The sequence below is a fragment of the Triturus cristatus genome, chromosome 1_1, assembly GCF_964204655.1.
Source record: "Triturus cristatus chromosome 1_1, aTriCri1.1, whole genome shotgun sequence".
Taxonomy (NCBI): Eukaryota; Metazoa; Chordata; class Amphibia; order Caudata; family Salamandridae; genus Triturus; species Triturus cristatus.
The window spans coordinates 853,634,939-853,658,779 of NC_140579.1; the positions used below are offsets into that span (position 1 = coordinate 853,634,939).

At 43.3% G+C, this 23,841-nt stretch overlaps 1 protein-coding gene across 1 annotated transcript; it reads left to right on the plus strand.

Moving 5' to 3' along the window:
* On the plus strand, window positions 1-23,841 carry LOC146871195 (uncharacterized). Its single transcript, XM_085646228.1, has 3 exons — window positions 1-87; window positions 18,351-18,491; window positions 21,957-23,841. Exons 1-3 carry the CDS (start codon window positions 1-3, stop codon window positions 22,812-22,814), a joined length of 1,086 nt encoding a protein of 361 aa, XP_085502354.1. The 3' UTR covers window positions 22,815-23,841.

The window sequence follows — 23,841 nt, forward strand, 5'->3', positions numbered from 1 at the left end:
ATGTCAATAGAATGGCCTCTGCCCGTTTCTGCCACTGTTATTCTGGCCATTAACCAGCTACCAATACCACAGCGGCACCTGGGCCAGGTCAGGGAAATGGGTGGCTATCAAACTCTTACGGAACTACTATCTAAAGTACCTGGATAGCAAATGCCACACTTCAGGAGAGAACTCTATTGCTTTACCACTAGGTAAGAATGCCCCTGTCCACACCGACCCACTATACATCTGGGAGAGAACTGCCCAGGTTTGCTAAACCTCTAGAAGAAAAACTCATGTCTTTAGGAGAGAATGCCACCGGTATAATACAAGGTTAGACACCCCCTGAATCCCCCCGCCGTGAATGAATCCTTCAAGCAGTATAGCAGGGGGCATAGCCCCCACCTTCCGTCCCACCTACAGAGAACCACTCCACCAAGCCAGCATGTGCTATCCCACCAAAGGATAATCATTCTCTGTACCACACCATGCTATATCGCCAGGAGCTAACCACCACACCCCCCTTACTGAGCCACTAAGTGATAACCCCTCCCCCTTGGTATACTGCTAGCAAATAAGTAAGTACCTGCAACGCTACTATAGTGAACCCACTCCTGCTTTGGCCCCATGAAGGAACACCCCACATTCCTGGTGTGGGGTAAATATCTCCCTATGCAACTGAATCCCACCTTACCATATTTAGCAGACCCCTGCTATTTTACTAGGTTAAACCTCCCTCTCTACCACCAAGATAAAACTCTTCATTATACTGCCTGAAAAGAACTTCCTAATGTACAAGTTAGAGAAACTACAGCCGGAAGGAGACAGCGATCAACTTTAGCACCAGGAGAGAGGAAATCCTACTCTGCCAGCAGGACAGAATATACCGCGTTTTCCCTTGAGCAGATAATTCCTTGCTTAAGTATCTGGAAAGATCAATCCCGTTATGTCTCAGAGAGGAAAAAATCCAACTATATTGTGGGGATGGAGCACTCACTATATTAATAAGTTGCAGCACACCTTCGCTCTCCAGCCAGGATAGGGCAAGCCATACTGTATTAATTTGAGAGAACACGCCCACTAGACTACCTATAGAGAACACCCCACCATTTGTGTTGCAAGTTGGAATGTAGAAATGCGCAGTCAATGCCGGTAGATTAAGAGCAGGTTTATGGTAAGTTGAATGGATACTTAAATGACCCAACCAGGAGTAGATGTTGGTGGATGCTCGGACCCGGTCTGTCTGACTCAACCGCCCTCCAGGGCCCCCTCATAACTCTGGCATTTCACAACATCATGTATAAAGATGGGTATGCAGTTCCTAATGGTGAGGAGACATATAAGGTCAGCGAGTACTAGGTTCCATATGTAGGTTCAATAAGTGAATCGTTTTATTCAAAGTGAGAGGGGGAGACCCCTCTTCAGAACTGGAGCCCTCACACACCCAGCAAGCTAGGTGTCATGCTTCATCATCTGGGCTTTCTCCTCATCGGGCCGGCACTGCAATGCCTGACGGGCTCCCATAAATGGGGCTCTTTGTCGGAGATCTTTTGTCCCTGCCGCTTGGTGCAGTGGGGGTGAGGGACGGCCCGACGAAGAGCAAGCCCAGATGATGAAGCATGACACCTAGCTTGCTGGGTTTGTGAGGGCTCCAGTTCCGAAGAGGGGTCTCCCCCTCTCACTTTGAATAATAGGATTCACTTATTGAACCTACATATCGAACCTAGTACTCGCTGACCTTATATGTCTCCTCACCCTTAGGAACTGCATACCCATTTTATACACATTGCCCTGGGCACGTATGCTGGACCTGAAAAAAGCCCTATTGTCCCTCCTCTTGTTGTTACATATTCCACAACATCAATCATGACTACCTCCAAACTACACCAATAAGTACCACAACACAACAACAAACACTGACACAACCATTCATACAGCCAAGGAAACAAAAACAAATAACAGGAATCTTTCAAAATTCATACTCTGTTAACTTGCAACAGATATATTTTAACCCACACACTCGTCCCACGAAAGGGCATCATATTTTTTTAACATTGAGAAGCTTTCCACCCATACACTTATCCTCTGTAAGCGCATTTAGCGTTTTAGCATCCAGTATCTTTCAACCTACACTCATCCCACGTACGCGCATCTAGTGTTTTAACAATGGGTAACTTTCACCCCACTTACTTATCCCCTGTAATGGCATCATATGTTTTAGCAATGGCATTCTTTCACCTCATACTCTCCCCTACCACTGAGTGAAAATCACACCGAACAGGGGTCAGCACAACCCAAGCACTGCCCTGCCACGGAGGGGAAATCACACGAAGCAGGGTTCAACACAACCTGAGCATTTCTCAACACAAGCTAGGGTGGTCTAGTTCTGGAAATTTTTATTGTATACTCAACCACTGAGGGAGCAGTACTAGAATGGGGTTAAAAACAACCCTATCATACCAGAACCGCAGTCATCCTCAAAGGCTCAAGCGGCAGAACAGCTGTTGAACAGAGAGCAGAATGTGCCGTTTTACACTGTTAACTGTGACTCTAGGAACCATAAATTGTCTAGTTCAGACAGAGATATGTTCGTAATATCTAACAGAGAGCATAGTGTATACGTCATGTAGTAAATAAAACATACTACAGACACATAACTCCTTGTAACAGTCGGATTACAAATGGGAATGTCAGCATAAGGAAATATGACTATTATACGCTGCTTGTGCATAACAAGAAATGACTGTAAAACAAAAAAAACAGGTATCACAGGACGAAAAACTGCAAAAGAAGCATGTCACTTTGTCATTATATAAAAAGTGTGCTCCTATATAGTCTAGAAAAGCAAAGCAGTGAACTTCTCAAAATGTACCAAGCTATTAAAACATAAACACCTAGAAAGTGTGACCCACGGTAAAATGAGAAGCAAATGTTAGGCATAAAATAGTTGTAAATAGCCACGAACTGTCAAATTGAACAATGTTCGAATGACGTAAAATGGCATGCAGATCGGCATTTAGCAGACACCACATTTTTTAATGCAAGGAGGAACATATACCATATTACTACCAGCAGATGGCGCCCACTTATTCTGAAGAAGATGGAGGAATCGTGCTGATAACATTTCCATAGACAAACCAAAGGTCTACCAGTCAAAAACAAGCATTTGGGCGTGGCTTGAGTGGCAGAGCTAATGGCTGCCTGATTCCGTCGCTCCGCTTGATCGGAGAAAATAACTTTAAATCCCCCGATGAGTACTTGACGTAAAGGAGCAGCAATCGATGATCTGACCATCGGAGGAGTCCCTTCTATGGTTGCTGCCCTCGCGAGAATCTCCCGTGCCTGGAGAACAGGGAAAATCGCATCATGGCACAGACGTGAAGGGTAAGACGCGAGAGCAAAATGGCGGCAAACAGGCTCATCAAAGAATTAACCCAAGCATAAAGCGGTGAAACAGTCGGAGCGGTACACCGGAGCCCTACCGAAGCCGCCCGCCAACATCGACCGACATCTACCGGCATGTACCGGATCGGCCAGCACCCACCCAAGGAAAACTCTGGGTACGCATAGCATACCGCTCAGAGAGAAGGGGCTCGAGAGAGTGAGCGCGAGTGTGTATGGGTCTAGGTGCGAGAGGAAATGACAGAAGGTGGTCAACAAGAGCACTCCCGGTGAGTTTATATAGCGCGCTAACATAACAGTGCCAAGAGCTTTGTCGAGAAGCACCGAGCCCGGTTCTCAGCCCGTGCGGTAGTGTACCTCTAAACGCTAACTAATTAACAGTGCGAGCAAAAGCGGAGGTGCCCTACAAGACTAGAGTACTGCGAGCGTAGAGCTGATAACAGGGGGCCAGCAATCAAGGAAGAAAACTGGGGAAAAATAAGCAGAAAACCGAAACTGAACGCACCATAGGGGACAGCAAGGAAGAGAGCTAAAATGGCGCCCGCCGGAAAAAAGGCATGGGGGAGGCAGTGATTCCACCGACACACTCGTCCATGCTAGTTGACAATTTGCTTTGTGTCATGCTGGCAGCCCACAGTTAGATCTGCTGACACAACATAAGGGAGCTGCCTGGACACCCTTAATGCAAAGAGTGCGCAGCACGTATGCCTGGTACCTACGCAGCAGCTCAGCTCACAGCCTGAGCGCAGGACAGCCACATTAAGAGGGGGCACCGTGACACATACTGTAGTGCTCTGGAAGAGCCAATACAAGTAAGCCACTGCCAAAAAAGTACAGGGCACTGCCGATCGCCGGTGCTCCGTGGACCTTATCGGACAAAGTGCAGCAGAAAATCCGCAAAAGCCTCAGCAAATAAACAGCGCTGCTGTGGGACCCCTAAAACGGCACCATAGGAAAGGCATTGGCACTGCATTGACACCGCTGGCAAAGCCGTCTGCGCATAGGGGGCTCTAATCAAGTAAATCAGGCTGCAGCTAGATCGGGCGACTAAATACTGCCTTGAGAGCAGGGACCTGCTATAGAGGTGCAGCACGGAGGGCAGACAGAAAACAAAACTGAAAGCAACACAGACCTGAGGACACGTAAAATGTCGCTCGCCACAACAAAGACGTAGAGATAGGGAAGGCACGGTTACCGCTGGCAATCCACAGCTAGACCTGACAACACAATCTGACAACCTCTAAGCAAAAGGATCTGCAGGTGACACGTGTGCCCTGATGCCAGGACACTCACACCAGGGCTTATCCACCACGCAAGACCGTCAGCCCCAACAGGGAGACGTCAAGAAAAGAACCCACCGGAAGCTACCAAGCAAAAGGGGCCACGAGAGACCACGAAGGCCATCGGAATAGCTGTCACTAGTTAGATAGCTACAAGGACATTGAAACAGGAACAGCTGCTGGAGTGGGCTTTTCTTTTAAAATTGTATACCCTCTCCATTTTGCATGTTTAGATTAATAAGATTAATTAATTATAATTATACTAATGGTTTGCTGTGTGAATTAATCAACATTACTAATATAAGAAATATATGTGGGAATTGCAGTGGCATGGCCTAACTAATGACGTAAACTAAATTTGTATGCATATTACTAATATATATTCAGAAATTGCATGATTATATGTTGCTTTCGTGATGTATCTGTGATTTGTGCTTTATTAATGTGATTATAACCCGCATTAAGTGTTGCTTCTGCTAGATAAATACATACACATATGGGTATTAGTAAGGGGATAACAGATTATTAGTCATTTCTATGTATTAATTATATTTTTGTGTTTCTTTGCTTAAGTTGACCATTTGGTGGCCACAAAATGGCCGACGTCCCTGTTAGACGAGAACAACTCCATTATGAGCATCTCTGGGTGAAGTGCGCATGCGTCGCCATCAGCTGCCGCAGCCTTTGCATGACCCCGACTCAACTGTGACAACCAAGACTATTTCCTGGGCTTACTGTGGTAAATAAAATATTACGCTCTCAGAATTTTAAAGTATAAATAAGATCATGCATAAAGCAAGAGGCTGAGTCTGTGGTATCAGGTTCATAAAGGGCTTTATTCCAATAACTCGAGTCAAAGGGAGAATATTACCATCACCAAAAAGGATCTGGAAAGGGACTCAAAAGTATTCTCAATATTCTCAAAACATTATTCACAGAGTACAGTATATATACATTTCTCAATTGTACGTAAGCAAAAGAGCAAGAGAGAATGAGATAAGAGCATGTGGGCGTGTAAGTAGGCGTGAAGGTGGGCGTCCATGTGGGCGTCCACTTGATGATAATGGGTAATTTGTCATGTGTGGGTGGATACCTGGAGGGGGTTGCGTGATCTGCTGGAATTGTACTGGAACTTTGCCTTACTTGTGCTCAACTCGAGCATGACGTGTAACTGACGTGGGGAGGGTTGCTATGCAACCGGACAAGTCTGGAAGTGAGGCCTTCAGTGACTGAGGCCTTCAGTGTCAGGACGACCAGCACATCTTGTATTATCTGATATCCGATGTCTGGAGCAGGGACTGATTTGTGACATAGGTTGCTCATCACCAAGAGCCGATGTGGCATCTATTTCTTCATTTACTTCATTTACTGCAGAGGCCTTACATGGGGGCTATGGGCTTTTTACTGACGTGAGCTTTGCAATCTCACAAAGAGAGACAGTAGGGCTGGGCTCCCTCCTTGCAGATGGGTCGCGTTCATTCCTCCTTCACCAGGCAAGAATGTGGTTTCAGTAAGAGTAAGCAGATAACCGTGCTCAATACTGTCTCGGCACCTCGGTCGGGGCCCCTTTGGCTGAGGCCCAAGTGTGCAAGGCCAAGGATACGTAGCTGTAGCTTTCAGAGCGTTCTGAGGCATGAAACCTCTTTTCGGCTCTGGCTGAGCCATAAACATGGGCTTCATGAAAATGCAGGAAAACATGATGAAAAACGTGTAGGCCTCAATACAGATTTGTCGTTTCTCTCATGGGAGAATGGATGATGGCAGGCCACGTTATAGCATAAGCATCATGATAGAAAGGCCATGGATGGGGAAATACATAGGTTACATGTATGTGCATATAAGCGTTTGGGGGGGGGCACATGGGGACACATAGGCCTCATAGATTTTTATTTTCCTCATTCCCTCCTTGTACCCTAGTGAACCCCCTATGTAACGTCTATTTTCATGAGACAGTCGATCTGTTCTTGCAGCATTATTTTTCCATTTTCAATGCTTTGTAAATAGGGATGTGGAACACATGCAGTAGCACACAGGCCACAAATGGCCGGGCCACACTGCAGACATAGGCAACAACTGAATATCATTAATAGTATCAACCCACAGACGGTCAACACTTTCCATCCCCAAGCCGATATTAATCCCCAGAGCCAACCGGACCATGTCCACGTGCCTGGGTCTTGATGTATGTTTTGGGCAATCTTGTGGAGCCTTGTTATTGCTTTGTATTCTTTGGCATCACCGTTGATGGATGTCATTAAGGCAAACCATGCTCCGCAAGAACCATCATGGGAGAACGGAAAAGGAAAAAGAGGCAACACTCCCTTTACCTTCTGATACGGGGGAAATCGGCCACAGACCCAGCAGTCTGTAGCATTGCTAGTCTGATGTGAATGGTGCAGCATCTGAATAAAGGTATTGTTGCGTAAGGCAAGTCGATATGATAGCTCATGGGATGGCAGATCACTAAACGTGTGTTTTGTGGCATCATTAGTGGAGGAGTGTAAAAGTGAGGCAATAGGAGGAAAAATAGCATGTAGTATTAAGCTGATACATATTATCGTGATGCACAGAAGAGATAGAAAAATTACAGTCACTATACATCTACCACGTAATATTTTACAGTATTTGCCTTTTATCTTGCTCTCTTATTTTTGCTTTATGTTATTGTCCAAGATCTTGTGCGAGCCAGAATACATGTTCAACCGCTTCACCACCTAGTGGACTTAATTGATCAAACGGGTTCTGACTTTTTAGATCAAAGTTTAGCTTTGTGGAAACTTCTGGGGAGTCTCCTCTAGAAAATGGTGTTCAAAGTCTTTCCTTTGTAAAAGAGTGGTGAAGGTGCAACCATCCTTTCCGCCCTTTGACTTTAACGGCCGTCCCCGTGGTCCAGAGCGCTGACTTTGGCGCCTTCCATCCAGGAGCGATGGAGTATTCTTTGACCTGGGTGTTGTCAGGGAAGGCGGCAGCAACCTGCGAACAACAAGAGAGTAGTGCAGACATCAAGGAAGCCAGGTAATCTGTCAGCATGTTACTATCAACATCAGTAATCTTTTAGGCATTGGAGTGCCCCACATATTTGGTAGTCTACCAAAGACCACTTCATAGGGAGATAAGCTTGTTCTAGAATGGGCCACCATTCGCATGTAAAAGAGGGCAACCGGCAGGGCTACCATCCAATCTACACCTTTGTCTGCGCAAATTTTTAATGTCTGATTATGTCTTTCTACAAGGCCTGCTGCTTCAGGATGTCGCACACAATGGAATTTCCAGGTATACCCTAACAGAAGGGACACCTGCTTCATTAGTACCAGGACATATTTGTAACCTCTACATCTGTTTATTTGGATATAATCCATTTGGAGCACTTCAAAAGGGTGGTCAGGTGGATGGAATCCACCTTGTTCCATCGGAATGCCTTTACCTGGATTGAATTGGCAACAGATCATACATGTTCTGACCTTTTGTTTCGCTGCTGCACGCAGGTGCTTGTTGAACCATATATTCTGTAAGCTATCTATCATTGCTTTCTCTCCTAAGTGTGCAGGACTATGTGCGGTATTTATAATCACTTGTACCATCGAATCAGGAAGAAACCATGTGTATTTGCCCTTATTCATCCAACCCTGATCAGTCAGTACCCCTCCTTGTTCCGACCATTTCTTTAATTCGTCCATAGTAGCATGTGTCTGTATGTCTTGTACATCCTTGGAAGGATCCCTAACTGTCATGGCTTTGGACAGTGATAGTATCTGTGATTTTGTCATGTCTAGTGGGGTCTGAGCTGTCTGTTTAGCTGTTCGGTCTGCCAGATCATTGCCTTGGGAAATGGTATCTGTGGCTCTAGTATGTGCTTTACATTTTAGGATAGCTATGGCTGTTATTCAAGCCCTACTGGAAGCAATACATTTACTAAGGGGGCCATGCTGTATCTTGGCCCCATGAGAGGTCAAGAAACCTCTTTCTTGCCACAGAATCGGTGTAAATGTTTACTCTCAGGTGCTTAGCTCTTATGCACGCTTGTGTCAGGGCGATGAGCTCTGCTGCTTGTGCTGACAATATGTCTATTCTTTTAGTCTCTATTATTACAGTATCAGTAGTCACTGCATATGCTGCCACTAATTCTCCCACCCCTGTCCTCATGCATGAGCCATCAACTTATAGTGTTAGGTCGGGGTCTGGGAGTGCAACGTCTGTCAAGTCTTGTCTTGGTTTAGTCACGGTATGTATTACTTCAACACAGTCGTGTGGTGAAACGCTTTCTGTACTGGAGGGCAAAAGGGTAGCAGGATTCAGTATGTTGCATCGTCTGATCTCTATGTGTGGTTGAAATAACGTTGGCTCATAGCCTGTCAGTCTAGTTACAGTCAGGTGTTGTGTTTGTGTCCGGTTCAAGAGAACCTCTACTGCGTGTGGTACTTGTACTGTCAGAGGGTGGCCCAGCACTATCGAGTCACTTTGTCTTATGGCTAAGGCCGTTGCTGCAACTGATTTTAGGCACGCAGGCAAAGCCTGTGCTACTGGGTCTAATGTACTAGAAAAATAAGCACAGGGCTCGTGTTTTCCTGCATGATCTTGTGTTAGGACAGATAGTGCTGTTCCATCCCGCTCTGTCACAAAAAGCATAAACGATTTGTTGTAATCAGGGTTTGCTAAAACTGGTGCTTGACATAAAGCTCTCTTTAATTCTTCAAATGCCACAGTGTGTTCTTGTGTCCAAGGGAGGACTTTAGTAGAAGCTGTATTAGGGGCTTGGACTAATTCCCCTGAAAGATCACAATAAAACATGAGAAAAAGGGGAAAGCACCATACCTATTTCCTCGGCTTAATTTCTAAGGGGGCTAATTTCTAAGGGGCTTAATTTCTTAAGGGGCTAGCGGGAAGCGAACCTCCTCAGGGGCCAGCAGAAAGCCAATATTCTCCTCCTTTCCCCCCCCCCCCCCTTTTTGACAGGAGGAAATCTGAAACAGATTTCACTGCTGTCAAACACTATCAAACCCTGTGTCTTGTCAACACTATTAATCCCTGTGTGTAGCTACTGGGCGTAAGCAAAATTATAGGAGATACACAGCGTATTTGAAACGGCGAGAAATCCTTCAAATTAATGTACAAACCTCATTGTGTTAGCTCATAAGCTGGCCAAATGACATCTCATATGCAAATGTCCCTATTACATGAACCTACACCAACCTGAAGTCAATATTAATGCTAGGAGGCCCTAATAGCAATGCTAAATTACCTAAATATTCGGAAAACCAAGTTTAAGAACAGTTGTTAATGTTGATAATTAATAATTAATAATTTATCTGCTAAAGAAATCAGTCATTTTGCAATAATTTCCACCTATACAATAAATAGCCTAATTTAAAAACAAGTCAACTTTTGGGGCCACCACTTACAAGAATGAGCTTACTAAAGCAAACTTTAAAAAGGAAATCCTGTCAGATATTTTCTCATTACCCTAAATACCGAGCCTCATTTGTCACTCTGGGGTGGCAGTCCTTATTTAAAACAGGCCTTTCAAGAGGTAAGATGCGAGTGCATAGATCATAATGGTTCCTTAATGTCCAATCTGGAAACACATGACCGAGGCTGCCTGTCTATAAGAGAAAGGCAGTCATGTGATACATATTTAAGTCTTGCATAACTACTTTCTTCTTTTATTCATCTCCAATACCAATTAGACATACACTGATAACGTGTTGTCCGCTATTTTGACAGCATGATAAAGGTAATATCATGTCTGTGAAATTTAGTAATTGTGAACAAGTTCCAGCCAAGCGCAGCGCAAAGATATACGTCGTCACGTCCATCTCTGTAACGCCCTGGAGAACTTGTATTAATGCCAAACATACTGGTCAATACAACACAAAAACAAAACATATATAAAATACATATGCCAAGCCATCAGTATACCAAGCACAGAAAGCATAGACAATTACACTAACATATATAAATGAGCAGCGATGCGCAATTATAGTACCTACAGCTCAGAGGCGAACATTCTGGCCTGCTTAATTTGTCAGGCTTATAATCAATAACTGATTTACCTGCCCTATACACCCCCATCTGAAATCACCGTGTCAAGTCTGACTCACAGAATCAGCAAGAATAATCAAAAACGAAGAACACACGAACCTGTTTGTTTTTTTTTCATAAAAATGAGCTATGCATCTTCGTCAACACAATGTACCCTAATGTCCCAGACGAAGACGCACCTCTCATCTCTCCTCACAGACTTTTAACCACTGGATCATTTATCCAATGCAACTGGTGGCAGCTTGTGGCCACAATTAAAAAATGTCTGAATTTGAAAATCGTTTTTATATAGGCATATAGCCCTTAAAATTCCAAGCAAGAGCAACATTTTACTTTCTGGCCAGAAGCAATATAACATTTGCTAAAAAATAAAACAAATCTTCTCCATAGACATTTCCCCGGGGCACTGGTTTAGCACAGAATAGACCAAGGGAATCTTTCTCGACTTACATTTCTCAGCTGCCCTGTCTTATCAGAGAAGCTAAAAATAGCCCCTCAGCGCGGCCTGAGCCTGGGCTGCCAGCCATCTTTTTTGTTTTTCCTACTCCTGGCCCCCAAGGCTCTCCGGCTGCAGGCATTACACAGATGCGATGTCAGAGAAGCTTTCTAAGCAGTGCCTCTGTTCCGCTCCTCTCACCGGCCCCCACCTACACTGGCTACAAGGTCAGAATCTGTCTCCGATTTCTGTATCACATTCTGCTCTACACAGCCCCCACCTTCTCCTCACTCTGAAGCTGTCAAAGACAAAAAGACTACTCAATTCCATAAAAACTGCAATAATTCGCCCAATTGAAAAATTATTTTTATATACAATTTGCTCTCAGGGGGTCATAATCTTACCGTCTTGACCCAGCACATTGGCTCACTGGACCACCAAGAACACAAACCTGTATTCTTGAACAATTTGCAAATTCGAAATACCCACAATTCTTTTTTCAAGCTAAACTTTTCACTAATTATTTTTTCGTTAACACTTTGTACATTAGGGGTGTCATCAAATCACAGGTGTTGCTATTACCCTAGCTACACCCCTCTCAAGTCCCTTTTAACAACGTAATCAAATGTTGGACCATGAAAACACCAGCTATGCGCTGTTCGTTTGGTGGGAGGCTCAAGAACCTTTGGGCTACTATATCATTATTATATGTACCGTGGTACTTGCGGTGGCACTCTAACTGGACCTTCTACTGGGGCCACTCTTGCTAGGTCCTCTGAAAGGACGGGATAAATACCAGCAACGTCAGTATTTCTTTCTCTGTCAGCCTGCGCTCATTTTACCTGCTCCACTTCCTCCTGTAACATCTTTTCCTTGGCTTTTCCAGACTCCAGTCTACTTCTCTCTGCTTCGTGAAACACTTACTCTGTCCTCCTATGTGACTCCTTGCGCCAAAACTCAATGGCATCCTTCCGAGCTGGTCTACATTTTCTCTTTCATAAGAGTGTTTCGTTGTCTGTCTACTTGTTCTGCTTTTACTCGGATACCTTCCTCAACTAATATGTTTTCTCGGGCTTTGTCTGAATCCTCCCTACTTTTCTCTTCTTTTCTGAGCGCTTTCTCTGTGCGTCTATGCAATTCTTTACGCCATAATTCAATGGCATTTTTCTGTGACTGTCTGGCTGTCTTTTTCCATAACTCTTCTTCTACTCTCATGATGCAATCTGCATCCCAGGTCCCAGCTGCGGGCCACCTCTGACTTTCTGGTAAATCCTTGGTGTAGTCCACCCATAAATCAAGAAATAATACGGCATCTAGGCCATGCTTATGATACATAAAGTACCCTGGAGTGTCCCTAGGTGGAATGGGAACAGCTTCCTCGAGTACCCCTTTTCTAGTTTTAATCTGTCTTAATTTTGAAAAGAACGGCATCTTTAAACTTTGCTACTTGATTTTGAACACAATAAATTACAATAAACACAATAATGAACACTCATTCATACCACAATTTTTTAAAACATATTAAAACATTTAACATTTAACGAACGATGATAACTAATAGGAAACTAGTTACTGACATAATACTAACACTAGAGAATACTGAATTATATGCAAGACATACTAGATATACTGCTAAACAGTACAGATACACTGCTGAAACAGTGCAGACCGGATTTGTGTACCCAAACCCGTCTTGACCGGCACAACCTAATGTGCACGTCTAACTGCCTCCCCAGCAACGGTACTCACCGGGTAGCACGGAACGGAAGGCCTCGGAACTGAACTGGACTAGACCAAACTGGACTGGACTCGACTCGTGACTTGGATACTTCGGAATCTGGTGGGCCTCTGTATACCTCGGACACAGCTCTCTCGCAGGTGGGCTCTGGGTAGGACAATCTGCGTTCCTCACCGCCTCGTATGGATGCCTGGTCACAGTCTGTCCCCTTAGTTGGCCTGAGGGAGTTGGCGGGAAGACCCGCGACGTACGCGCTTGAAGTCCGTCACGGCTATGGAAGGGGGCAAAACTGGACCTTCATCTCCGGCGTGTGGGGAAAGAGATGTCCCTGTTCGGGCGCCATTATGTGGTAAATAAAATATTACGCTCTCAGAATTTTAAAGTATAAATAAGATCATGCATAAAGCAAGAGGCTGAGTCTGTGGTATCAGGTTCATAAAGGGCTTTATTCCAATAACTCGAGTCAAAGGGAGAATATTACCATCACCAAAAAGGATCTGGAAAGGGACTCAAAAGTATTCTCAATATTCTCAAAACATTATTCACAGAGTACAGTATATATACATTTCTCAATTGTACGTAAGCAAAAGAGCAAGAGAGAATGAGATAAGAGCATGTGGGCGTGTAAGTAGGCGTGAAGGTGGGCGTCCATGTGGGCGTCCACTTGATGATAATGGGTAATTTGTCATGTGTGGGTGGATACCTGGAGGGGGTTGCGTGATCTGCTGGAATTGTACTGGAACTTTGCCTTACTTGTGCTCAACTCGAGCATGACGTGTAACTGACGTGGGGAGGGTTGCTATGCAACCGGACAAGTCTGGAAGTGAGGCCTTCAGTGAGTGAGGCCTTCAGTGTCAGGACGACCAGCACATCTTGTATTATCTGATATCCGATGTCTGGAGCAGGGACTGATTTGTGACATAGGTTGCTCATCACCAAGAGCCGATGTGGCATCTATTTCTTCATTTACTTCATTTACTGCAGAGGCCTTACATGGGGGCTATGGGCTTTTTACTGACGTGAGCTTTGCAATCTCACAAAGAGAGACAGTAGGGCTGGGCTCCCTCCTTGCAGATGGGTCGCGTTCATTCCTCCTTCACCAGGCAAGAATGTGGTTTCAGTAAGAGTAAGCAGATAACCGTGCTCAATACTGTCTCGGCACCTCGGTCGGGGCCCCTTTGGCTGAGGCCCAAGTGTGCAAGGCCAAGGATACGTAGCTGTAGCTTTCAGAGCGTTCTGAGGCATGAAACCTCTTTTCGGCTCTGGCTGAGCCATAAACATGGGCTTCATGAAAATGCAGGAAAACATGATGAAAAACGTGTAGGCCTCAATACAGATTTGTCGTTTCTCTCATGGGAGACTGGATGATGGCAGGCCACGTTATAGCATAAGCATCATGATAGAAAGGCCATGGAGGGGAAATACATAGGTTACATGTATGTGCATATAAGCGTTTGGGGGGGGCACATGGGGACACATAGGCCTCATAGATTTTTATTTTCCTCATTACGGTCAAGCTGCTCTGAAAGAAACAATGAAAAGATACTATTGCGTGGATTGGAACTATATCTAAAGACACATTATATGTATGGGAAAGAAGTCGAACTTTCCCCAACGGACCAATCAAATTTGTTCAAAAGTTCAATAGTTACATTTTGGAATGTAAATTTACTATAAAAATGGTAGATTAGAGAGGGGCCTTAGCTTTTGCCTTTCAATTGTTCGAGACCCTTCAGAAGATTTGCGATTTACTGACGGAGAGGACGGTGACACTGCGGGACAGCTGTTTCCAAAGACTCTGACAGCATGAACCGATGACCGGGATTTTGACTTAGAGGGCGACTTTTAGCCAGAATAGGTAACTATGATTATCTAATTTGCTTGATTAAAACACAGAGAATCGAATTCAATTATTTAGATAAAATGTAATATTCATTACAAAGAACTGTGTTGGGTCGTTATTATTTGAGAAAATGTATTTATGTAAATGATGTTATAGATTTCGTTATCACTTCAATCTGCAGCTAGTAGATCCATGGCCTATACATGGGAGGAGTACTAAAGGTGAAGTTTAGATCTTTATGAATAGGGTTATGTGAGTACTCTCTCCCATTACAGCGAGTGGAACGATCACCTCTTTTGAAACAGGTTATTTGATGGGTATATGTTGGTGTTATGGGCCCCACCAGCGTATGTAGTATTGTTTGTGATCTATGACATGTGACGAAGAGAGGGATTTTGCATTCCGTGCTGCATCAGTTTTTCTTGGTAGCAGAGATATGGTTTACTACTGTTTTGGTTTAGTGATCATTGCTTGTAAATATCTTATTGATTATTGATTGGTATTGATGTATGTACTAACACTATATGTTGAGTTGCGTCGAGTTATATGTTGTTAGCATGGCTTCTGGGATGTAGGAAGTCGGAAGTTTGTAACAGTTCCGTAGCAGAGCAGAGGTAAGCGCTGCTCTCGGGAAAGACGGAATTGTTGTTGCCCTGTAGGTACACTGGGGAAATGTGTGACAAGTGAAGTTGCACGGCGCATTGTCTGGGTTCGATTCGGCGGCATCGTCGTGTGTTGCCACTAGAAATATTCTCGTGTGAGAGAAGTGTGGATGAAAGCGATGGTTACCTGTGAAATTTTGGTCTTTAAGTACCAGGAAACCAATTGGCATACCGATAACGCTTATCACTGAAAAGGTAGCAGGTGTTCTCTGAGCTTGTTAGAAGGACAAAGTAGAGGGAAGTGCTGCTTTGTTAACGTGTGTCATAATTCTGTAGTAGGACAGACTGTTCGCTGTTCTCAGAAAAGACAGGATTCTGTACGTATGTACTACATTTTCTTGTATGAACGAGTGTGAATGTAAAGGCATTCGGGTTGATTGCAAAACTCTAGGTTTATTTCTAAAATACCAGAGAAACAGTTAGCTAATGCTTGCTAGAAGGGTGAAGTAGAGGGATGTGCTACTTTATCAACGGAAGTAACGATTCCGTAGTAGGGCAGAGGTAAGCGCTGCTCTCGGGAAAGACGGAATTCTCGTGAGAAAGGTCTATTGCTATTCTTTGGTTAGCGGAGCAGACAATGGAGATGTTTTAGTGTTGTTACTAATAGAATTGTAAAAGTTGCAGTAAAAGATCACGGAGCGGTCTTGTAAAGGAGGGGTAGACAGGAGCAGAACTGCCGCAGCGGCTGCTGACGTCAGAACGACCGCGCTGGGATTGGACAGTGGGTCAGAAGTGTAGAACGCTCTTCATTGGTGCGTTAGTGTGAGTCACGCTGGGATTAGAGGACTGAAAAATGATGTACTTAGAACCAAGACCTAGACCGACGCAGTTTGAGGCATTGACAGAGTGGGAAGACGAACCACATGAGCGAGAAAAAAAGAAATGGTAGAGGTTACAGATATATGTTTGGCAGGTCATATGGACATGAAACACATGATGATCGGATGAAAAGATGGAGGAATGCAAGTATGACTGAGGGTTTGTTTCCTGTAAGAGCGGTAGGAGAGAATGAAGGTAGAAAATGTGTGGAAAAGAGGAATAATGTGGAATCAAGAGGTTACGGAGCAAATGATTCGGATGATGATGTGTTGGATGATGTGTTTTATAAAAATCCACCACCATACCGACCAGAACCAGAAATGTTGACACCAAATGCCCCAATGAGAGAAACATTACGAATTATCAAGACAGAGACTATGTCACCAGATTTAGAAAAAAGAAATTCCATCAGAGAGGCAGAAAAGAGATTTGAGAATAAAATAGATAACGAAAATTCAACAGAATTGGCAAAAACCACTCTAGAATTAACAGAGAAAATAAGATAATTAACTAAGAATCTGGAAGCTGTAACAGTCCCAGTGACTATAGGTCCAGTAATGCCTGTTTTTGAGAAGCAAAATTATAGCGAACATTGTTTAACAGTACCATACCGGAACAATAATGTGATCGAGAGCCCAGAACGGAGTCAAATTGAGAATCCATGGGGACCGACAGTAAATATGTTTGAACCACACGTTTCAAATAATCCCTTTATTAATCAGAATTATGCTGAAAGAAATAGAATGACAGTAGAAACTTTGTTAGAACCCCAAAGAAGTCCAGAACAGAGTAGTGTAGAGAACCCAGTAGGACCATCTGTGGAAGAACTGAGTGAATGGTTAAAGGGGTTGCAGAGACCAGATTAAGATTCTCAGTCGATAGATGTGGCAAAATTACGGATGGTATTGGAAGAATTGATTGTAGGGACTATTCCGGTAGAAAAATTAAAGTTTTATCAGGATGAGGAGCTGTTATTCCTGTGTAACAGTGTGACATGGAGAGCAAGGAATCTGCATGAAAGACTAGGAGAAGTTGCAAATGAAATGGGTATAGATATTGATAAGGTAAAAGCCTTACAGAAACCCTATCGAGTTGATTTTACTGAAAAAGACATTGAAAATTTGAACACCACAGGACAGATAGGCCGGTTAAGGACATAGTCATTGTTTTGAGAAAATGGGGAGATGTGGATAAATGGAGAAGTAAATGGTATAGAAAACTAAATGATGCCCCAGACAGGACAGTTTCGGCATTCCCTGTTAGAGAAAAAGAAAAGGTAGTGACTGAATACCCCATGATAGAGGTCCCAGGAGGAGGATATGTACATGTCCCATGGACAAGACAGGACATTTTGTCATTTACGAATGATTTCCCTCGACTACGCGAAAAGCCAGTCGAGTGGTACAGACAGGTAGACAGATTTGTAAAATTATCAAAAGTATTGTGGATAGACTTAAATAGTCTATTCGACATAATAGTACCAGCAGATTTGTGGTCTGAGCGCAAGTTGATGATAAACTGGCCAACTCAAGAGTAGCCTAGGGATCCTAAGACAGGAGCCCCAGACCCTGAAGTAATGAAAAAGTATGAACAGGTTATGGTATTTTTGAAAAACAGAGTGCCCCCTAAAGAGACAGATTGGGTAAAGATTGATCGAACGCATCAGGAAGCAAAGGAATCAGTACATGCATACTATGAGAGACTAATTCAAGACTTTAAACAGTTCAGTGGAGATGAGAACTTAAGTGATAAGGATTTGAGTCATTTCGTATACAGATTTGTATATGGTTTACGCCCAGAAATTGGTGACATGATAAAACAGCATACAGTTGATTGGCAGAATAAGAAAATAGATGAAGTATTAAGACATGCTAAATATTTCAGTGACGAAATTGAGGCTAAACAGCGAAAATTAAAAGAGAAGGCAATGTGGGCACAAGTAAAGGTAGCAGAAAGGCAGGAAGCACAAATGGTCGAACAAGCAAATAACCCAGGAACTAAACTGAGATTTGGCTCAGGAGAAGGGAAAGGTAATATAGAAGAAGCTAAAAAGAAGTTCCCATGCCATAATTGCGGTAGGTTAGGGCATTGGAAATCCGAGTGTAAATACCCTCCAAGTACTAATAATGAAAATGCATCATTGAATCCGCAGGTGCAGAATGAGGTGAGTGGTCAACTGCAGCAACAGCAGCAGGTGGTTACTTCACAGAATCAGGTGCCAAAACCACCTTTCCCGCAGAGCAGAAACACTCAGAAGTATAGTAATGAATCGGGATTCTACAATGAAGAACAGGTAAATAAACCGCCGCGCGCTCGCGCCGTTTCACAGTATTGGCTGCAACGCGATGAGAGTGACTCAGAGGAAAGCTATTGACGGTGCCGAAAAGAGGAAGAAGAGTGCGTACTTGGCGCAACTCTAGAAGTAGACCAGACAGAACCATTTGTAGATGGGAAGGTTAATGATGAAAATATTACTTTCTTAGTGGATACTGGTGCTACTCGATCAACTGTTAGATCAGCTGATGTTAAGAATCTTCCTCTTTCGGATGAAACAATCCAAGTGGTTGGTGTGTCCAACAGACAGTTAAAAACATTTTTGACAGAACCAGTGAAAGTCAGTATAGGGAAATTTACAGAAATGCACCGCTTTGTGGTGTGTGACACCAGTCCAGTGAATTTATTAGGTAGGGACCTGTTGTGCAAGATGAATTGCACTATATTCTGTACTCCAGATAGAATAGCTTTTGAAACCCCAGATGAGGATGTGCTATATAAAATGACTATAGCTAATAGAGAAAATTAGGTAACTGAGACCTATGCAATATTCAACCCTGATGAATTACCTAAAGAATTAAAACAGTCAGTGAAGGCAGAAGTGTGGGATTTTACTGGAGAAGATGTAGGGTTAATGAGAAATGTAGATCCAGTCAGGATAACTGTAAAGGAAGGAATAAGTTATCCAAACGTCCCTCAGTACAGATTGACACCGGAGATAATTGAAGGGGTTACTCCAATAATTGAGAAAATGATCAAGCAAGGAATTTTGAGAGAGATTATGAGTAGTCCATGTAATTCACCGATAATGGGACTGAAAAAGCCTAATGGAAAATTCAGGATAGTGCAAGATTTGAGAAAGGCAAACAAAATTGTGGTATCATGCTGTCCTATTGTGCCGAACCCATCAGTAATTCTGTACCAGATTCCCCATGGTGCGGAATGGTATACAGTAATTGATCGATGTCATGCATTTTTCTCTATCCCATTGCACCACGAAAGTCAGCCAATTTTTGCATTTCGTTTTGGAGAGCGGATTTTGGCATGGTGCCGAATCCCACAGGGGTATACAGAGAGCCCCTCAATATTCAATCAATTGTTGAAGAAATCGTTGGAAAGTCTGCAAATGCCTGAGAGTTCAGTACTAGTGCAGTATATCGACGACCTTTTGGTGGCGTCGAAAACACGTGAAGCTTGCGAGGTAGACACAATAGCACTATTGAATCATTTGGCAGACGGAGGGTTGAAAGTGTCACCAACAAAATTACAGTATTACCAGAAAGAAGTGCAATATTTGGGACATAAAATTGAGAAGGGATTGAGAAAAATAACAACAGACAGAATCAGAATTATAAAAGGAATGAGAGCCCCCATGACCCAAAGAGAAGTGAGAATGTTTCTGGGAATGGTGGGGTATTGTCGTCAGTGGATTAGTAACTTTTCCCTGATTGCAAAGCCCTTAGTGCGATTAACAAGGAGTGATGTAAAAGATCCCCTTGAATTGAACAAGGAAGAATTGGCAGCATTCAAAAAATTAAAAGAGGGATTGTGTGAATCACCAGCACTGGGCATGCCTGACTATGAGAAAGAGTTCGAGTTGTATTGCAGTGAGAGAAATGGATGTGCACTCTCTGTGTTGATCCAGAAGCATGGAAGATTGAGGAGACCAATCGCATATTTTTCCTCAATGCTTAACCCAGTGGCTGCAGCTTTACCTGGGTGTCTGAAAGCAGTGGCTGCAACAGGTCGAAGTTTGGAGCAGAGTGAAGGTATTGTGATGGGGTATCCATTGAAAGTGTTTGTTCCTCATGATGTGGCGATTCTTTTAACAAGGAGTCGTACTTAGTATATGACACATAGTCGGCTGACTAAGTATGAGAAGGTCACATTAGGTGCAACGAATGTGAGCCTTGCGAGATATGTGAACGTGAATCCTGCAACGTTGTTACCTGATGCTGAGAATGTGGAAGTGAGAGATGAAGCAGATCATGACTGTTTGGATGTGCTTGAGTATTGCACAAAGCCACGACCAGATATAAAGGATGTGCCACTGCCTGAGAGTGATTTTGTGTTGTTTGTTGATGGGTCATGTTTGAGAACGGATGAAGAAGTGCTAAGCGCAGCATATGCAGTATGCACGGTTGCAGCAGTGATGGAAGCATCTTATCTGAAAGGAGTGAGGTCAGCTCAAGTAGCTGAACTTGTTGCTTTGACCAAAGCATGTAAAATTGGGAAAAGTGTGAGAGTGACTGTGTTAACAGACAGCCAGTTTGGCTTCGGGGTCGTCCATGATTTTGGCCAGCTTTGGCTGCAAAGAGGTTTCCTGACCTCAAGTGGAAGCCCTATAAAGAATGCTGAAGTGGTTGGGAAGTTGATTGAGGCGATACAGCTGCCTAACCAATTGGCTGTGGTAAAATGTGCTGCCCATAGTCAGGGAAGCGATTACATCACTACTGGGAATAGGTATGCTAATGATATGGCACAATATTATGCACGGAACCAGAATTCAGTCAATCGGGCTAAGGAGAGAGAAATGTCTTCTTGCTCAGTAATGTTTACTAACGCAGTAGGAACCTGGGAGGAAGTGAGACAATTGCAGGAAGAGTCAGGAGATGAGGAAATGAAACAATTGATAAAAGCAGGGTGTGCACCAAGAGAGAAGGACCGTGTGTGGGTCTATCGAGATGGAAGACCAGTAATGCCTGATGGCATGATGTCTACAATGGCACGTATGTATCATGGCCAGGGACACATAGGGAGAGACGCCATGATAAGGTCTTTTAAGCAGACCTGGTACAATCCAAAATTCAGACTTGTAGCAGAAAGCCTGTGTCAGAGATGTCTGATATGTCAGCAATACAATCCTGGGAGAAAGACAGTGATGAGTCTAGGGACCATAGGATAGGAAGGTGGACCTTTTACCAGAATGTAGGTTGACTTCATTGAAATGCCTCCGTGTAACAGACTGAGGTATGTCCTGGTTGTAGTTTACCTGTTCTCCAGGTGGGTGGAAGCATACCCAACAAGAAGAAATGATGGGTTGACAGTGGCAAAGCTACTTTTGAGAGATATCATCCCTAGGTTTGGGTTCCCAGTGACTCTTGAATCAGACAGAGGAGGACATTTTCATAACGAGATTGTAAAATTGATTAGCGAAGCATTGAATGTACAACAGAAACTACATTGTGCCTACCGGCCAGAGGCTTCTGGTGTGGTTGAACAGATGAATGGTACAATCAAAAACAGAATTGGAAAAATGTGTTTAGCCACTGGTATGAAATGGCCTGATGTCTTGCCTCTTGTTTTAATGACCATTAGAGCAACACCAGACAGAACCACAGGGTTAAGTCCTCATGAAATATTCATGGGACGAGCGATGAGGCATGTTTATATTCCAGTCAACAAGCTGATGACAATAACTGATGACATGGTGTTGGAATACTGTAAAGGCCTGGCTGACGCAGTTCATTCTGTGTTTCATCAGGTTGGAGCGGATGCCACCACCCTTCAAAGGAAGCCAGCCCATGATCTGAGCCCAGGAGACTGGGTAAGGATAAAAGTCCACAGAAGAAGAAACTGTTTGGTTCCAAGTTGGGGAAAACCAAGACAAGTCATTCTGACCACAACAACAGCTGTGAAGTGTGCTGGAGTGAAAAACTGGATCCATGCAAGCCATACTTTGAGGATACCAAATCCAGTTGACAGCAAAGGAAGAGAGTACTATGACGAATCAGAGTCAAGTACTGAATCAGATAACGAAGACCAAAGAACACAAGAAAATCCTGAAAGGGGGGAAAAGGAACCTGATCAGATATTAGTCCCCAGAAGTAGCTCTCTGAGAAGACGATTGCAGATTTCTGATATCAGTTCAGATTCTGAAGACGAACAGGGAAGTCAAGGTCTCAGAAAAGAACACAGAAAGGAGAAAGGAAAAGACAACCAAGAAGCAGTGAAAGAAATTCTAGAGAAGGAAGTTTCAGATGAAAAACCAAGAGAAATTCCACCCGAAATAATAGATCAAAGTGGAATAGGGACAGGTACAGAGAGAGAGGGACAGATTGCGGAAGACCCCCGAGGAGGTGTAGGGAACTGCAACATCCAGCTAGGTGAAGGGACAAGTAGCCAGCAGGAAGATTGCGTGTCGGAGACCCGAGGAGGGACAGAAGTAGGAAAAACAGTGGTGGAAAAAGAAGTTGTCGAAAAGAAAAAGCAAGTTGAGACAGAATCTGAAGAGAGTGAAAATGAGATCACAGAAGGACGAGTTCTAAGAAAAAGAGCTTGGAGAGAGGAAAAGAACAATAAAGAAAGTAAACAGAAAAGAGTAAAAAAGGATGAAGTGTAGCCAAATAAAATAAAGAGATTGAGATATCGGCTGACACGAGTAAAATCACCAAGAGAAGATCAGGTGAATGAAGTGACAAGCCAAGACAAATCAAAAGAAGAAGAGGTTAATCAAGAAGAGGGGAAAAGAACAAGAAAACCCAACCAGAAGTATAAGGCACCAGAATGGACGTATGTGGCACTGCATGAAACGGAGGAAGAGGCAGATAGTCAAGGAAATCCAGAGGAGGCTGTACTGAAAGTGGTTGAAGAAGAGGAAGAAGCAGGAATCCTGAGAGTTATCTTATCCGACATTGGAGAAGAAGAAACGGAAGATCAGGAAATTCTGTATTTGGATGCATTGAAAGAAGTGAAAAATGATGAAATGCCAAACTGAGAAAAATTAGAAAACTACGGATGAAGAAGTAACAATTGAATCAAACGATAGATACTGGTAGAACTAAGTAGGGCCTTAGAAGCCTAAGGTTAGAGAACTAGTGGTGAAATAAAAGAGGCTAAGTCAAAAGACACAGTCCAAACTAACAAGATGGCTAACATAGAAAGTAGCAAAAGTAAATGTACATTCATGAAGAGATGGTGTAAAATGTGTTGTTGTTGTACAGGATTGTTAATGCTTCTATGGAGCATACTTGCTGTAATAATTTCTTTTAAGGTCACTATAGATACACTAGAAGGATACACTGAGAACATTACTAACATAAAAAAGATTCCAAAGGTAGTTCCGACTAGAATAGATAATAATTATTTACATAAGGATAGGTCTATTAATGATTTTTCAAATAATGTGTTTTCAAAGTTATTGTATGAATATGTAAAGACCATGGACGTAAGGGATTGCTACGTATGTATGCAGTTACCTGCTTCTGTGTCAGAGGGAGTGACATATCATCACCTTCCAGCAACATATGGAATAGCATGTAGTGTGATAGCAAGCTTATTTTATGAAACAGGTAAATTAGAATATTATTTTTCAGATGTAGATAACATTTTTTCGCAAGTGCCTGCTAATAATAAACTGAACAAAGTGA

Bases quoted from the DNA above. Each gene is read 5' to 3' on its own strand.
- LOC146871195 (XM_085646228.1), top strand. From the start codon at position 1: ATGTCAATAGAATGGCCTCTGCCCGTTTCTGCCACTGTTATTCTGGCC. The intron at 88-18,350 runs GTCAGGGAAATG...TTGAATCCGCAG, and splicing joins CACAGCGGCACCTGGGCCAG to GTGCAGAATGAGGTGAGTGG. The intron at 18,492-21,956 runs GTAAATAAACCG...GTGTTTCATCAG, and splicing joins GATTCTACAATGAAGAACAG to GTTGGAGCGGATGCCACCAC.